The sequence below is a fragment of the Ambystoma mexicanum genome, chromosome 1p (genome assembly GCF_040938575.1).
Source record: "Ambystoma mexicanum isolate Mex_15411 chromosome 1p, UKY_AmexF1_1, whole genome shotgun sequence".
Lineage (NCBI taxonomy): Eukaryota > Metazoa > Chordata > Amphibia > Caudata > Ambystomatidae > Ambystoma > Ambystoma mexicanum.
Genome location: NC_090921.1, coordinates 344,252,883 through 344,271,253, shown reverse-complemented (window position 1 = coordinate 344,271,253; position 18,371 = coordinate 344,252,883). Strand labels below are relative to the sequence as shown.

Here is an 18,371-nt window from a genome sequence, read left to right as displayed (position 1 = left end):
AAACCGTGGCTCCTGCAGAAGCTGCGAGACACCACATCCACAACTGACTTTGGCGACACCACCAACAGCCGCAGCACACAGCACATGCGATGCAACCAAGGTGGTGCCTCAGCCTGGAGATGGACTAGAACATATAAGACTTCTGCAAAGCTAACATGCGAATACTGGCCAGATAAATTCAGCCACGTGTGACATTTCTGTGCATGGAGGGGGGACCCATCACGAACTACAGAACATGGGACACACTTGTCAACACCCAGAGCCCGGTCCCAAGGAGTGTAGCACAACTCATGATAATGTACTGACAGATGTGCCTACCCGTCAAGCGCTATGTGGAGCAAGAGCATGTCTGCAGCTGGCAAGGGCACACACATCGAGCAAATGCATGGAACAGAAGGCATTTTATCCAGTGCCTCATCGAGAACAGGGCTCTGAAGTGGTACAAGCTGACACTGATGAACTGGGTAAACGCCATTTTACATCTCCACACAGGGTTGCATGTAAACCTAATGCAAGTGGGGTGACCAGTTTGCCATTACAACAGTACAGAGTCATGTGAGGGATGTGTGTCCAGATGAACTGGGCCAGGGTGACTGTATTTAGAAACATAGTGTCATGTGCATCATCCATCCATAGGCCAACCACATTCTTATATATCCATGCCTACACAAGCCATATATCCATGCCTACACAAGCCATTGCACAGTGCACTATAAACAGTGAGTTCGAGTTAGATGTAGCCATGCTTTTGCCCAACACGTCGACATGTGCTAATACTGCAGTACATGGCCTGAGAAAGGGGAATTCCCCTCCACTTGCCGTCACCACAGCCAGACAATATTGATCTCATGGAGAAGTGTTGTCTTGACTGCAATGTGGAACTCAAATCAAATACATCAGCAGAGGCCTGGGCCAGAATGATCACAGACATCCCAAAGGCCCACCTCAATATGGAGGGCAGGCTACGCCAACAGGAGATATATCTCTGGATCAAGTGGTCATTGAGCTGTGTGTTAAGGTCAAAGTTAAAGGACAGTGGCTCAATCTGTCGTGACTAGTCACATGCTTTATTCTCCTGTGGTAATATGCCGCCTGGAAGGAAGTGAGAAATGTTCTGGTGCGGGGCCTCATGCTACGGTTATGTATGGACATGGTGGTGCATGTGTGTATGGAATGTATAAACTGGCTGGGTATCAACATCGTGATGCACATAAGGACACACCTAGGGAGGTTGCAAGTAACGGTGCATGGGTAGCAGTGGAGTTGGGATGGCCCGGTAGAGAGGGGAGCACCGGATTGGGAGAATTGCGGTTGAGTAGTAAGTAATGTCTTATAGTTTGCTTGGGATAAACCCTCTGTCACCGGACAGAAAGCTTGGATGCAGAATGACCATTCCCTGGGTGAGTTGCTTATTCTGTGCTATTGGAAGACTGGTAAGTCTTTGAGAGTGGAGGACAGGATATGATCACTGGGTAAGTTATCCAATACGGAAAGACGAACCCTCATGGCTCGGGACAAAGAACACATCTTCACTGGCAGTCTTCTCTGGTGGCATGATGGCGATGTGTAGCCTTTAGCTGTCCTTGGAAGGGGGTTAGTCTGGACTAATCTTGAGAAATGCTTTTGTAGTGGGACTGTGATGTGGTCCAGCTATTTTGAGTAATTCAGCTACCCCCTTTATCATGGGGCTTTGGAATGGAAGAAGGAAACATAATTTCGAGTGGGGCTTATCATTATAAAGACTAGGTATAACTTCAGCATTTCTGGAATTGGCTAACTTGGTGATATTGCTGTGAGTTAAATGGGTTACTGCATCAATGTTCAGGACCAGAGGGAAGTGTACAGTACCTAATACAGTACATGAGGGGAGAATTGCCAGGGTGGCCATGCCATTTTGCAATACTTGCACAATATCATTGAGCAACTGCTAAGGAAAGGATTGCAGTGTAAATCTGTAACACAGTTCAGTGTGCACCTTACAGCACACCAATGGAGCATTGGCTATAGTATGATCCCAAGTCGATCAGTACATGACTAAATCAAAAAGCAATGGGGACAGCACCATACAGTACATTACTTTCCACAAAGATTGTGTGCCAGAGAGGGTTAATAAACATGAAACACTGTTTTAAGAAAGTGACAACGAAGCCAATGAACAAAGCCAGCAGGCATTTTCCTTTTTCCCAACCTTTATTTATAATTTGATGATAAATACAGAAAAAGCAAAGAAGTTGTGTATTACACTTGCATCTAAATACCACAACTTACACAATGAGTAACAAATCAAATCAATCACAGGTTGGGGCCAAGGAGTTATGGAATGGAGTCCATGTATGCTTGGGGCACTGCTTGATGCCCACAGTTTAGAAAGATAGCTCTTCACAGTCATTAACAAATGCTCAATATATTTAAGCCGCTCTGATATTGATGGTGCCATTTTTGATGTTGATCATTTTAGGATTGATCTCTTAGCAATAAAATCTCTGAGTGAGCACTGAAACCTTTCCTATATCTCCAGAGGAACTTCAGTAGAGCAAGTGTGGGTCAGTAATCTTGCATAGGATCCCAGCCACCCGAGTTCTAAATCAGAGATTTCCAAACAAAGAAAAAAAATGGAGGACAATTATACATTTGCCAACATAACATTTTGACGTCCAATATGGTGCGTTATAAACGTCTTAATCTGAAACGAGGATTCCTAAATATTTCTTTGGTTGGCATACATGAAGTCTGCCATTCCTCTTCAGGGATTTCAGTACCAACATTAGCATCCCATCTTTCACTAAAGGAGCAGAAGAGGGTGTATACATTCGTATAATAGTATACATGTGGGAGACTAGCCCCATGCAACCTGCGAAATGCACAGTGCACTTAAAGACTGGATGGTTCAAGGGAGAATGATGACCCTTGGATTTTAACGCTGCCTTAATATGGTGGTACTGCAATATAAAGAGTAGCCTTGATGCCCAGTTTCTCTTGAAAATTGACCAGTGAAACAAATCTACCCGCTGGTGACATGTCTCCCAATGTGCACCCAGTCCCATTAATTACATATGGCCCTTTCCATAGTCAGGGAGATGTCTGGTAAATTCCAAGAACCTACACCTCTGTTGTAAGATATGTTAACCTTCTTTGAGAAATCGGAAGCGGCCTCCTGACCTGAGTGTTAACCTTCAAACAATGGTAGATCCCGTGTCAGGTGTTAACTGTGCACTGGACTAGGACATATGGGCCAAAGTGTTTGGCATGCAGTATAACTGAGCTATGGTTAGCAGGGAATGCATGCTCCTCTGCACTCTATTTTAACATCTTGCAACAACAAAGAATCAGAATACCGATTAGAAACAAAGTGATTCTGGGCCTCCAGAGACTACAACTCAAAGTTGGGGCCGGTACGCCACCCAAAGCATAGGGTATTTTCATCTCAGTGCACTTTAATCTGGTGCTGCCATTGCCCCACAAAATTGCTTCACTTCTGAGATATACCTGGTCACATTGAGAATTTTGTGCAGAAATATAACAATTTTGGTAGAAAAATAATTTTCTACAATAAAGCACACTCCTAAATGGATAGTTGGCGATGGGAGTATAATTTCAGATTCGTCAGTAGTAAGGTGAAGTAAACACCAAGATTAAGATAAAAGAGGCCTCCGACTCTAATGCCAGAGTATAGCGTATTTACCTGTTGGCCCTTGAAACGCATACATATCGCCAAAAGAAGTCGTCAAACTAGTTAGGGGGAACAATACCGATTTTGATTGGTTTACTCGAAGACTGGGATGTTAACCAAATAACCCAAGCAGAGGAGCTCACAGATTATGAGAATTCTAGTCTCCTACGATATGCATCACATGCGTACATATTGGAACAACACATATAAGAACTCCTTTTGATGATGCAATCAAAACAATTCTGCAATTATACGACTTGAAGGCTTCCCAAATGGTTGCTGAGGAAGATAATGACCTCTTATGTGTTTCAAAATAGTATTGTATGCTATAGTAAAGCAGATGAGGGAAGGAGCCATAATACTCTAGGCAAAGGGTCAATACCAAGTAGTAAAGACAAAAAGATTGGAGAGCATCATACAGTCAACCACAGTACCTGTTAAGGCAGTAGATATCAGCCAGACATCTATACATGTAGACATACCATGCACAGAGGAGAACATTCTTGTACTGCAGGGTGCATGGTGTGCCGTATACACATAAATAAATATATATATATAAATATATATCTATAAAATCATATTCTTCCATCATATCCAAGAAGGCTGTGCAGCCAGCTACAGGGGACGGTGCCGGTCCCCTGTGAGGTCCAACCTTAAATCAAGAATTGTATTCATGAGCCTTCCTGAAAAAAAGTTGTGATTATCTAAATTCAAGCAATGTGTATTCACTAGTACAGTGGAGTGACCACAAAACTTGCCATCCGCTAACCGATACCTGCACTATAGCTCAACTCCGGATGAGGTACATTGAAACCACAGAGAGTGATATATCAGGGGTGGGACCCCTCTGGATTTAAAGAATATTTAGTAAACTATCTTGTGTGTCCTCCCTTTTTACCACCCCAGTCCCGATTGGCTATTAAAGGGCTTGAATTTCCTGAATCATAGCAATCTTTAACTTCGCATGATCCAGGTATTCTGCCTGGTGATCAGCCTTAGTGGGATTATGTATGCCTCTACATTTAATGGAGAGGGGACAACCAAATGCCATGCGTTTTGGAAACAGAGACATGGAAACCATTTCATAACCTAGTCATGGACTGTGAAGGCTAAAGTTATATTAGGTTTGGTTATCATTGAAAACATTTGCCAACTGCCATCCATTTAATGGCTTACTCACAGTACATGCAACATCGCATAGCTCAGACACAGGCACTAGAATGTGGATAAAACTTTTCCCGATAAAACATGACAATGTCTTCAACCGGTATCCCGGATTGTCCGCGAGGAATTCAAGGGATAGTAGGATGTTGAAGGAAGGGCCCAACTCTTCGCTGGGGTATGTTGGAGTAAGCTGTATATGCAGTCATGATCGGAACATCATCGGATAAGAAATCTGTCTGTATCTCAGTAACTATGTAGCTGCTGCTTGGAATACTTTCCAGGCCTTCTGTGCAGCAATACAGAAATCATGCTATATACAAACTCTAGAAGACTCATAATATAGCTCCCCCTTTTCCTCAGCATATTTTAGTGTTAAATCTCCGCCCCTGTAATTTATAAATCTAGCAATGATGGGTGTTGAGGGCTTAGACTTTGATGGCAATGGCGGATGAGCCTTTTCCATAACAAATTGCCAAGTGAAGGAAGGGTTCCCAAGGATATGTCTTTGTAGGGATTCCCCAAAGAGCTCACTGCTCCCTTCGATGGCATTCATGAACAACTGGATGTCTTTGTGATTCTTATGTTTTAACCCCAAGAAAACCGAATTCTCTTCTTCCCGGCATCTTCTTCTATTACTCCACCATATTCTATTCCTTTCCCACCTCTTAGCCTCCCTGTCTCTGCTCATGCTCTCATGCTCATACCTTGGGTTTTTTGTTTTATTCTGCCTTTTCTCTTCAAAATCAAATTTCTACTCTCGTTCACCTGGAGATCTCCTTTACCAGTGGGGGACCCTTGGTGACCCTCATCTCCCAGCAGACAGAAATGATTAAAACAAACAGTGTGGAAAGACATTTACCACTGGGGAGTCCCCTATGTCTTGAGCAATGCTTGCGGAAAGATGCAGAGGGGGCCAGTAATATAGTAACACTGTAGGAAAGGAGAGTGGTGTAGCAGGTCAGGGGATTCCTTATGCCAGAGAGGATCTCCACAGACACTCACCAGCATGCACACAAAACTCCACAGTCTGACAGACTAGAGAGCTGCAGAAGCAGTTGAAGGTGCAAAGGAGCTGCAGGCAATGGGAGGAGGCCATGACGCTGCAGATTGGACTTCCATCTATTGTCCAGTCGGCCGCTAGTGATTTGTAAACCTTGGAAGGCCATAGACACCCAACAACTGAAGTGAATGATAAAATTACACACCGGACCCTATCTGATAGTTCCAAACAAGTCAACAAGGCAAGCAGCCAATGCGGAGACAGAAGAGATAGTTCCAGGGAAAGAGAGGCTTTTTTTCAGAGAAGGAAGTCAGCAGCCTAGATAGTAATAATGGTGTCAGGTTAAAATGTCGAAAACATTTGGTCGAATTACAAAAATGTCTAAAAAATAATGTCGACATTTTTTTTTTAGAATGCTTTATTTTTTTATTTACATGTTTTTTTTTGGGTTCCACAAGTAAAAAAAGGGTTAAAACAGGAAAGAAAATTAAAAACGGGGTTGACGGTGGGAACCCCCCCATTTTGAATAAAAAACAAACAAAAAAAGACATTCTAATTTATTTTTTTTTACATTATTTTTTCGACATTTTGACTTTCGACAAAATGTTATTAGAAAATATCACTATAAACCAGTAATAATCCAGGACCCAGGAAGCTATCTAGACAGAGAGAGTCACAGCCAACAGCAGCTGATCCAGAGAGCAGAGCAGAACAGACCATGTCGACAGGCTGATGTCTGACAATCCTGAGAATGCTGAGAGGCCTAACCCCAGTTCTGGTCCATGGATAGCTGAAGGCCTTGAGAATCTGGAGAGACTGAAACTGCTGAAAGACTTGGAACTGCTACTGATTGAGCCGAGGACTATATCCCTGAGTAAGCTGCATCTGGGTGATATAAAAATGTAAAAAAGACTAAGCAGGCCACCATATCCCTGAGAACAGGGAGAAGTGAGCCAGGCACTAACACCGTGGGTGGTTTACAAATAACTTGCTGGGTGCTATATCCTTGACACAGTGATTATGGCAAAGAATCATACTGGAAACCCTGTAGTCTTAAGACTGTATATAGAAATGAAATCTAGAGGCATACCAGTATCCCTATTAGACAGGAAACTCCTGATAAACTTTGGTTTATCCTTTCTGAACGCATTTTTACTTAGATTGTTCCAAGAAAGAAACTCGTATTTTAATTGCCACTAAATCCCTAGTCCCATCAGCATGTATCCCATCCTAACTGATGATAACCAATTAAAAAATATGCTTGTATGCCATGTGTTCTGTTGGTCCACCACAGAAATCCAGCTTCTTGATTCATCTCTATAAGCAGTGGGGTGCCCTGCCTTGCAATTGAAGTGCCCCAAAGCCTGTGTGTTGTGAAGCCCCTGTCAAGAGGGGATGGGAACCCTCTCACCCTGGTGTGGGAGTCCAACCTGTTGCCAGAGCCAGTCCTGCCCCGGAATCAGTGTGTGGAATTTGGGAGGGCCCAGAATGCTATACCTCCTACCTGTGCCTAACTGTTTGAATTGAGTACCACTTCTTCTTGCCCCATGCCTGTACTGCACAATGCTAGACCATTTTTTTCTTGTCCGGGAGGACTCCCAGATCAAAGCTGCACAACGGTGTAGCAACGTGCAAGCAGACTGCAAGAGAGTGAGCAAGGGAAGTCGCAATTCTCAATGCAGGAACCAGACATTCCACACGACATGGGTCAGCGCGGGGGAGATGGCTTTGGCTACAGTGATGGCACAGAGAACTCCCCTCAAAAGAACAGCTATCCTAACACACACACCCGACCCACAAGGACAATGTTTTTACCTGTGCCGGGGCGACAGAGCGCTCGCCATGGCAAACCAGCATCTCACATATGCAGGGAAATCGCACATTAACTGGAATACTGCCTGCAGACCCACATACAAGAGGGTCTGGGCTTAAGACTCCTTTTGTGCTTTTGCTAACCTGCATTATCTCCTCTGGGGTAAGGAAATCCAGCGGATGGCCCGGGTAACCACGTGAGGGAGAGAGCCAATGGAGGGAGACTGAGGAGGTTAAAAAGAAGGACAAGATACAGGAAAGTATGGGTTATTCAGATGATGTCGAAGAAGAAGGAAGACCAACTGACTAAGTGGAGGAAGGAGTGTGCAAGGTGAGGTATTGGTTGGTGAAAGAAAGTGGTACTTTGGTTTGAGTGTGCGTGAAAACTATGTGAGAGAAATTAATAGAGGGGAGATTAGAAGTGGTCTGGAGAGGGAGAGTAGTAGAAGTATAGTGGAGGGAAAGTAGTAGTGTGGTGAGGGGGGAGTAGTAGAAATGTAGAGAGGGTAGAGTCGTAGTGGCATGGAGAGGGGTGAGAGGTAGCAGTGTGAGAAGGAAAGAGTAGTAGAGGGTAAGATTGTAGGATGGAGGTAGGTTATAGAGTGATGAATATCAGAGGCAGAGATGATAGAAGGGGGGTGGAGTAGCAGGGAGAAGACTAGAAGTAGGAAAGAGAGAGAGAGAGACTGAGAGCCATTGGGAGAGGAATACCATGGCGTGGAAGGAAAGGACTAAGTGGGGCCTGGGCATCTGAAAGGCATCATGACATACGCTTCAAGCATTGGGGAACTTAGATTGGGGACCATCTAGGTTGTTCCCAGAGGGAGTTATATTGAGAAGGCTTTTGCCTTTAGGACATTATGACCAGTCAGACAGCTTCTTAGATAGTAGGGGTTACCAATCTCTATACTCAAGGTTGCAGTTGAGGGACACCTAGACTAGGGAGGGAACAGTCTGCACTAAACTAGAGAGAGGGACAGCCCTTGGTGATCCCCTTTTTGCATTCTGGAAATATAAACCCTTTAATTGTCTACGGGAGTTGGTGTGTTCTGTGGCAGCTGTGTCTAGTAGGTTTGGATTTTCACAGGGATAGAAGAGTTATGCAGATTTTGCTAATGCCATTGTTTATATTAGCAATCCAAGTTCTTTGAATCACAATTTGGTTATTATTTTTCATAACACTTTTTATTTGATTTTAATGCATTTCATAGTTAAATGACTGCATCTACTCCAAACATAATTGTATCCTCCCTGGCAGGTTATAACAACTAGCAACAACACAATAGCTTCCACTGTGCAGGTAATCAGCAGGTATTAAAAATACATAGATGGAGAGGAGGGCACTACTTTGATTCAATCTTTGAGTCGTGGGTTTCTGTAGATTAATCAAATTTAATGTTCAAAATGTTTTAGCCTGGAGCTGCCAGTCCACAATGGTCCCATAGCACTAGGACCAGTCCAAACTTGAAATATCCAAAAACAAAGTAACTCTACTTTGTTAGGAATGGCGCTTCTCAGTTTGCCCCATTCGGTTGCTGCCAATTCATAAAATGTGTATAACAATCTGAGTCCAAAATAGTAAATAAATTCAAAAGTATATGTTTTGTAGCAGGAAATGTTTAATTCACATTCCTGTAATTTTCCTTAAAATGACATGATCTTGCACATCCAAAATCAGTAAATGGGTTTACATCTTGAATTGCCCATAATACGCAAGTGCCAATGCATTTCGGATTAAACCTTCTTCAGGGCGGTATTATGGCAAAATTAGTGTCACATAACTGATATTACATTCATATCTGAGTTATGTTAAATTCTTGACTATGTACGTGCCTGTACACAGTTGTATCGTCCAGCTTCTGCTCGCGAGTCGTGTGAGCCGAGTGAGCCGCTGTAAAGCGTGCTCACGTCGGTTCACTTTCAAAAGGAATTCTCAATGCAGGAACCAGAAATTCTCAAAAGGAAAGTGAACCGACCACCATAAATGGTCTACTTATAAGGTGGCCATTTTAAAGCATTTATCTACATATAGAAACCCAAGAGAGGCCCATAAGGCTGCATACAATATGGTGTGTGGCAAGGACCAACATCTCCAAGAGTTTGCCAAAGAGTTGAAGTGTGCATTCGTAAAAGACTTCTCGGCAGGTAAATACCAACAGTAGGGAGCTCATTACCACATTCTTGCATTCTCTTCCATAGTGCATGGTCACCCAATTAGTGAGGGACTTTGATAAAACGCAAAGTTTTGCTGGGTGATTTCTCAAGCTACACAGATTTATGAGGTCCAAAAGCCTGCAGATAGCAAAAACAACCCCCAAACTCCCAAAATACCTTCTACACATACTTGTGTAAAAGTGTTAGAAGTGAATAGCGCTCCTTCTTTCGATCTGGAGTCAGTCGCTACTACCAGACAGAATGAGTGACAGAGGAGGCCCTCTGCCCCATCCCAATCTCACGATGCTCAACCCGTGTTCCAAAGTATAAGTGACACCAGTACCTATGTGTCTACAGTCCATGGGTTCTAGATCCATCGTGGGTTGCAGATACACTCACCCACAACAGGGGGGAATCCAAATCAGGGAATAGTTCCCCCGGGAAATCATAATCATAACTATTTGAGCAAAAGAAATTGAATTTTCAAAATACTTGCGCTCGTAGTTCCAAAACAACTTCCCTCCTTCACCTCCTAGATTACGGGACAATGGAGCGCAGAATCAAGGGGATCCAAGACCCAGAAATGAAGGTTGCAGATGTAATTCTCAACAACTGTAGTACTTTGCTAGAAGGGATAGCTATCCATCGAGGGAGGAACAAAGGTATGACCAAAGACCTCCCTACAGTTCTGAGGTAGGAGGAAAGATTTCTCAACTTGAGCAACGGGTCCAGCAGTTGACAGAGAACTTTGGGCAGATACTGAGGGCCCAACATAACCCTCGGACTGCTAGCATTCCCCAAAATAGCTCCACATCCAGGTCAGGTGCCCAGAGGGACAATAACAAGAGGCAAGCAATTCTGATAAAAGTGTTGTAGTGGACGAGGAAAATCGGGAGGAAAAGACATGCCAAGCCTTTGAGGAAGCTTCTTTTCTGACCCCTGAATTAAACAAAGAAATGCCAGAAGCAAACAAGAATTGTATTCAATAAATATAAACTGTGCATGCCTGATTTGGGGTGGGTGGAAAATTCCCCCGAATTAGATGAGATCCGATTAAAACACCATCCAACACAGCTTCAGCAATAGGTGGACCATTCAATGGGGATCCTAAGCGAGTTTACCAGGGCTCATACCTGCTACCTGGAATTTTGGAGCGGATGAAGTGGTCAATGCAGCAATTCCTGTCTGTTGTGGCAAGGACCAACTACACCATCGACCTCGTACAGTTCCCCCCAATATATAGCCCACATGGAAGGGGAATAAACCATAACAATACCTATACCCATGCATGACAGTAGTCTTTCAAACAGACTGGTTGAGGGTGATTTTGGGATGATTCCTAGTGGGGTGTTGGGATGATTACTGTGGAGGGTTGGGGGTGTGTTGGTGTGATTTCTAGGGAGAGGGAAGGGTGTGTGTATGCTGGGTTGATCTCTGGGGAGGATTAGGGACAGTGTGCCTCATATGTTTCTTGGCTTCTCAGTGGTAAATATACTGAGATACCACCAAACAGAATTACTGTTACTGCCTATTGGTCTAGCGGTGTTAACACCGGATTACAAGTGGCAGTGGCAGTGTTAGTCCCCATTTATTTGGGGTCCATAGGACTCCATTGAGCATTTCAGCAGAATTACCGTTGTGGTAATTACACCAAAATCTGGTGGAAAGTTGGCAGATTTACCTCCAGTTTATAGCTGGAGGTAAATCCTCCAACTTTCCGCCCAACTAATAGTTGCGGTAATGCTGCTGTAGAGAGCAATATCGCCACATTTGACCCGCACTGCCCAACTCGTAATAAGGGCCAGTGTCTTTAGGTGATTTCTAGGGAGGAGAAAAGGGGCATATATAACACATGTGAATGTCAGCTGGAAACAATTTGACTTATTTCACATATGCATCAGAGATTTCCTGTAACAGTGTACATTGTTGTATGTTGCCAGGCAAGAATGGCATGTTGATAGAACAGTATTAGGCAGTTTGTTTCTATTGTACACAAGCAGGCATGTGCTCATTTCTTTCTTTCAAGAAGACTTGCCCCATCTTGTATTACATTCCCCTATGTAAATGACTACGAGCTGTGGTTTTAGATGTGAATAGATATTGTAAGGCCTGTCATGTCCTAATCAATGATTAGCATATCCTCAAAGTGGTTTGCATGACAAAATGCAAATGTCACCTCACAAAGGGTAGGAGTATTTTTGTAGTCCTACTATTCACACAACAGATCTGTTCATACCAGGCATCCATAGGCCTCCGACTCTGTGATAGACCCCTTCATTCTAAACCCACTGGTGCCAATTCTGGCTTTATTGGTGCTATGTCTATATTACCCGATTGCCTTTGCCCCTAATAGAGAACTGATTACACCAGGTGTACACCTATGTGAGGGGTGCCCATCCATACAAAGTGAAATACACATGCTAGCACTGTCATTGATAGCGAACAGGGACAGTTAGAAGATGCCTCCATCAATCGCTGCCTCGAGATCTGACCTCCCCATACATCATGATCCCATTGAGGGGGTACTGCTGGGCTGTTGGTATCATGCTGCATCGGTATATTGCGCTTGATGCATAGTTTATGGAGCATGCATTAATGACGCTCTCAACCTTCTCTGGTGCATAAATCAGGGCTTCGCCGGATCTCCTGGGCCAATGGATCCTTGGTAACGAAATCCAAAGGCCTGCTTGATGATGATGCATGTTTGAATGTGGGTTGAATCATATTGCCTCTCCTCTGGCCTCTGGGATTGTGTATGATGTGAGGAGCGGATAGTTGGTATCACCTGTGGGATTTGGGTGAGTTGTTAATGTTTTCACTGGTCCTATTTTGTGGTCATAGCACATATGTATGTCCATGGGTGGGTGCTGTGCATGGTTGATGAGGCGTGGGGTGCACCAGCATCTCTAGCATGCTGCATAGCACCTGCCCCCACTCTGTGGCACCCAGGAATTTCCAGAGCTCCACCTATTGCCAGTCACTCCCTATGGTCCCCCTTATCCTCAGGCACTCCATGTGTCCCCCACCAACCCATCATCAGGTACTCCCTGGAGCTTACCTAAGAGCCACATCCATTTTCCCCTGCTTTTGGCCATGTACGCTGGCAGGGTAGTGTTGGCAGTGCTATGGATATATGTGTTGATTTCCGGGTATCCACATCCGGGAATATCATGTGTTGTGTGCCACGGTTACTGCATGCGTTAACATTGGACGCATCACGCCTGTTGGTTTCGCACACGGTATGCACTTTTAGTTTTTGAAATGAGACAACACTCTATTATATGGAAATATCAGATGTTTTGCCACTACTGCCAAACTCATAATCATGCTCACTGTATTAAGAAATGCCAGGTGGTGGAGGATTGCAGATGTAGAGAAATTCAGTCTATGTCATGTGAGAGAAACATTTCTCTGGGGGTGATTCCATGTCAGAATAAATGTTCCTGGTTGGAGACTTCATTTCAGAATAAGGTCTACAGAGGAGAAGACTTGGTTCTGAAATTGAATCTCTGGGGTGAGAGTTTGCAGTGGGGGGTTTTATTTCGTGACACTGGTCTGAGTGCAGGAGCCTCCCGGCCAAATTCGGCTTTGCCATTAGTAAATGCTGAGGGACTCTAAATGGTCCTTTGATCCGTGGAATGTGCTCTCACCACACCCCCAGACATGGTTCCACAAATCCCAGAGGAGCATGATCTTTTCCCAGCAAGTCAGACAGCATTTAGTGTGAGATTTGATTTAATGATTTGTTTTCCTCTCTTTCTCTCCCTTTAGAGGAGTGGTGATGATGTCCCCCTACCCAGCGACTGAAGCTGCTCTTGCGATTATCAAAGGTGGTGCAACCAGGGCACGGGAGATACACTACCCATGGGGGACAATGTTCTTGTGCCTCATCCGGGACTGGTTCCCTGATTACCGTGATTTGGTCATACGGAGCTTCTATAACTACAGCAATACTGCAGTATAAGAAACCCTTCTTCGAGGCGATTACTCTTCCATTGCCGGGGTTTATCTATGGTGGTGTCCTTTTCTGTATCGTGTACAGATGGTCTTCATAAGAGGGCCTTGGTCTGCTTGGCGTCTTGCAGTGGGCGGACTTCAGCCCTATAGCTTTCTTCTTGTGAGGAACTTCACTAAGATGAGACTCTCAAATTATAAAAAATGTGAGTCCAATAGAAATGCTATTCAGCCCCTGGGCTCCTTGATAAATAAAAGCACTGGCTTCTCTGACCTGCCCCTACCCGTACTCTCTTACACTTCTCTCTTGAACTGGCCCTGCCTTCCTAAAAGGAGATACGTTGCTACTGATCATGATAAAGCCCTGTGCCAATCCTAACAAGCCTGCCAGGGATCGATCCACCTCCCTCCTACCCCACTATTCCAAGTTCATAGAACTGTTACTCTTCAACAAGATCACCAACTACTAAGAAGACAATCTCTGCCACCCCCTCCAAATCGATTCAGGAACCCCAAAGCCATCACTCTATGGAAATGGTATTGGATCGTGTTTCCAACTTTCTATCCTCTGCCCACCAGGCAAAGCTCTCATCTGTCCTCCTCCTTCTTGAACCATCTTCTGCTTTTGACCATATTGATAATCACCCCTCTCTCTTTCCATCCAATCCAAGATACTACAATTGCTTTATTTTCTACCTCCCTCACTCATCTACCTCCATATCCTGGAACCTGCAATCGTCTGACTGAATCCTCCTGCCTGTAGTGGCACCTTGATGCTGTGTGCTGGACACACTGCTCCTCATCGTCTACACAGCATTCCTGGGTAAGCTCATCTCCTGCTTCAGCTTCTTCTACCACCTCTTCTCTGATGATACCCAAAGGGTCGTGTCCATATCTTCCTTCACATCTCAGATATCTGCCACTGGATAATACCACCGGATAATACTTCACTGTGTTCTGCTTAATTCTTCAAAGACTGAAATAATCCACTGCTGGGCCAAAACTTTGCCCATCCCTTTCTTTCCCATTTTATTTCACCCTAGATCTTCACACTCCCTCCACAAAGTTTGCAACCCTAAGATTCTCTTTGATCGAGATCTAAAATTTTGCCAATTCAACATCAGAAACATCTGTAATTTGCTTACATACCACATTCCTCTCTAGAATACGATTCAGTTACTTTGCTTACTGTTCTAGCCTTCTCTTCAGGTTCTATCTCCTCCTTTACCCATAAATGAAATCCTGGACCTTGCATCTTGAGCAGACTACAGCCTTCCCCCAATCCTCTCACACTTCGGGTCACCATAACCATGTGGACCGGCTCTTGACACAACACTGATCTCACTTCAAATTCGTACCACACTTCTTTAAGTCTATCCACAGTCTCACGCGCATACCTATCCACCACTATCACCCCATACTTCCCTACCTGCATCCTTGACTCCATCAGCCAACTCAATCTTTCTGCCTCCCATGTTCCATGGCATCACTTCCCACTTCTTCTCTTTTGCTCTCCCAGACCACCTCCACTGGACATCCCCACCTAATATTATGTACAATACAAGCACTATCCCCACTTTCAAATCTGCCCTTAAAGACCACCTTCTCTCTCTAGAAAGACACACCTCAACTAATCCCTTAATATGACCTCTCAACCGAACTGCCCTACCTCAATGTACAAACCACGCTGCTCAGCCGACAGTACATATCTGCCTTCCTGCCAATGTAGTATATAATGTATGTTGTTTATGTTGCGTGTGTGTTATGTGATTCCTTACATGTGTATGAGGAGGGAGGTATGTAGAGGCCATTAGATTCCAATCATTTCTTGATTTTGGTTTGAGTTCGTACATGTACATATAAGGAGGGAGATGGGTTAGGTGTTTACATTTTAGTATGGATGTAACTGCTCTGGGTGTATTTAGCATGGTGTGTTTACATTCAGCCCAGATGTTCAGCACACTTGTGCTGAGTGTGCAAGGGATTGTTTTTCCTTTCTCCAGGGGAACCTGTTAACATTCTAGGCCTCTTAGTTTTTATGAAATAAATATTGCAAAACCTCACCTTGTGCCAGGTGCGGTTGAAGACTGAACACTGTATCATCTGTCCCCATCAAGTTCCTCATCAACAGCTGGACCTCAACCTAATATTGCATTACTTTTGTAAAGCACTCCCTGTGGGGATTGTTCTGATCAATGCTGTTATTCCTATGTACAGAATTTCTGTTTGAATTGCTAACCCTGTGTTTACAAATAAATACAAATAAAAATAAAATTGGTTGTACCGTTTGAAGACCTGAGGAATATATTTCTGTTAACGTCAGGGCGGTTCTTGCAGAATGCATGATTGTCAGCATGGCTAACCTCAGATGCTCCAAACCAGTGTTTTTCTATTTCTATTTCATTTCTTTTTATTGTTGTCTCATTTACTAGAAGTGGTTGCTTGGCTGCTGGGACCGGTGGTAACAGGTAGGATATCTGTTCTCATCTCCGCCCTCCCCCACCCCCCACCCGCCCACTCTCCTCCTCATCATTGTCAAAGCTCTTGCACTATCTGATGATTTTGTGAGGCAGACGGGGCGGTGGGAGGAGTTGTGAGTTTATGTGAGCTAAGTATTGGTGGTGGGTCTGGTGCACATCATCTTTTAGGATGGGGAAGCGCCTGCCTGGGTCCGCCCACGCCTCCGATGAAAGAAAGAAAGAAAGAAAGAAAGAAAGAAAGAAAGAAAGAAAGAAAGAAAGAAATAAAGAAACAAAGAAAGAAAGAAAGAAAGAAAGAAAGAAAGAAAGAAAGAAAGAAAGAAAGAAAGAAAGAAAGAAAGAAACATCGCCAGGCCTATTACCATAGTTAATGTCACAATTTTAATGTATCAAGGCCTTGTAAGAATATTGTATATTCTCTAGTCCCTCCCTTGCCTTGAAGCGCTTTGAAACACCTGTGTGTATAGGCGCTATACAAATAAACGATCATGCATTCATTCATTCATTATTCATGATCTGCCAGGCGTTTATTTTCTGGTATAAAGCAGCTAATGTGCAAATTGACTGGATAAAAAGCCAGGGCAGTTAGAGAGAGTAGGCGCCAGAACAAAAAAAGGCATGTGGGCTGTAAGAATATTTAGCAAACAGTACAGAGTACAGCACTACTGCACAGGTAGCAAACAGCACAGAGTACAGCACTACTACACAAGTAGCACATTTTTTTTTGCAGCACCACCACCACAAGGGTGCGGTGCATTGCTATATGGGTTAGCAGATTAACAAGGAAAGACAGGCTATTCAGTCAAAAACGATTTTAACATATAAGATGCAAATCTATTTTTACAGTTAAAAGCACACGTGCTCATTTAAAAATGCACACTATTTTTCACCTGAAATGCCTATGGTGCGAGAGACACATTTGAAAATTAACAGCTAACCTATTAACCATTAACCTGACTAATAAAACCTTATTTAACATAACCCACTAATAAAATGTGTTCTCCACTGCAGAATTAGGCATACTCTGAAAACCATTTAAATGTGTGTGCAGATTTTTTTCTTCTCTTCTCTGCCTGATTCTCCGTGTTTTTGTGCACAGTAACTGCAGGAAGAAGGAAGTCAGATTTGCAACAATTGCAAATGTATAAGCAAAGCTATTGTTGAAGAGTAGGAGGATGAGAGATGATGGATTTCATTGGGACACGTCATACAGAGGGCTGAGAGGAAAGTTTTAGTGGGCAGTAACGGGGAAAAAGACAGGGGACATTTTTTCTGCACTACTGGGGAGAAGACCTGGCTGTGGGGCTCCTGACTGAATGCAGATTCCTGTGTCCTGCTGCAGTCGAGATTGGGGAGAGCTGAAAGAAGGACCTTTCCACTGGCTGAGGCATTCCTATCTGCAAAAGCTGAGAATTCCAGGCAATGACCCCGGTTTGAGAAGGCAAGCGTTCCTTTTTGCTGGAGTTAATCCAAGGGAGCCACATTCACAAAGAGAACAGCCAAAGAGAACAACTAAAAAGATAAGGTAATGAGAAGTGTGGGAGCTGAGTGTGTACGGTAATATGCAGTCAGTGTAGGATTCCTGTGCGTGTCTTAATCAAGTGCTAATGTTGCAATTTGAGTTCTGTTCTCCGCCACTCTCTTTGCAGTGTGTCACAGACAATGCTTTGACTGTACCATTTTATTTCTGTAAAGAATGAGATCGTGTTTAAATACAACTTTTATAATACAGAAAAATATTTGAAAACAGACGGGTGATGTTTATTGTTTACCATTACAATGCTGATGATGTGGGGAGATTTTTAAACAGTGCAATGGTCATTTTAAGACAGATGTGTGCATGTCAGAATCAGTATGAATAATTGTGAGTGACTGTAGCATAGCTTGTTGGAGGTACATGAGCCAACGGGAAGAGAGACTCTCTGAACATAGCTCCCTACCGTATATAAGGTAGTGGAAATTACCACAAGACTACCACATATAGCTCTCTGTCGTAAATAAGTCAGTGAGTTCGCCCATGGTGGCACACCAACACTATCACTGGAAAATGTGGTATTCCTAGAATGCAGGTCTGAGGTCTCTCTAATGATCACACGAAAAATCTAAGCAAAGATAAGGGATTCTGGACATTGGGGCC

The 18,371-nt window shown here is 43.7% G+C and overlaps 1 protein-coding gene across 1 annotated transcript in view; it reads left to right on the top strand.

The window, feature by feature from the left end:
• Positions 1–16,042, top strand: part of HSD11B1L (hydroxysteroid 11-beta dehydrogenase 1 like) — a 222,692-nt gene extending 206,650 nt beyond the window's left edge. Inside the window, exon 7 of the mRNA XM_069648470.1 lies at positions 13,572–16,042. Coding sequence (XP_069504571.1) covers positions 13,572–13,764 — 193 coding nt within the window. The 3' untranslated portion in view covers positions 13,765–16,042. The remainder of the gene's footprint in view (positions 1–13,571) is intronic.
• The last annotated feature ends 2,329 nt before the right edge of the window (positions 16,043–18,371 follow it).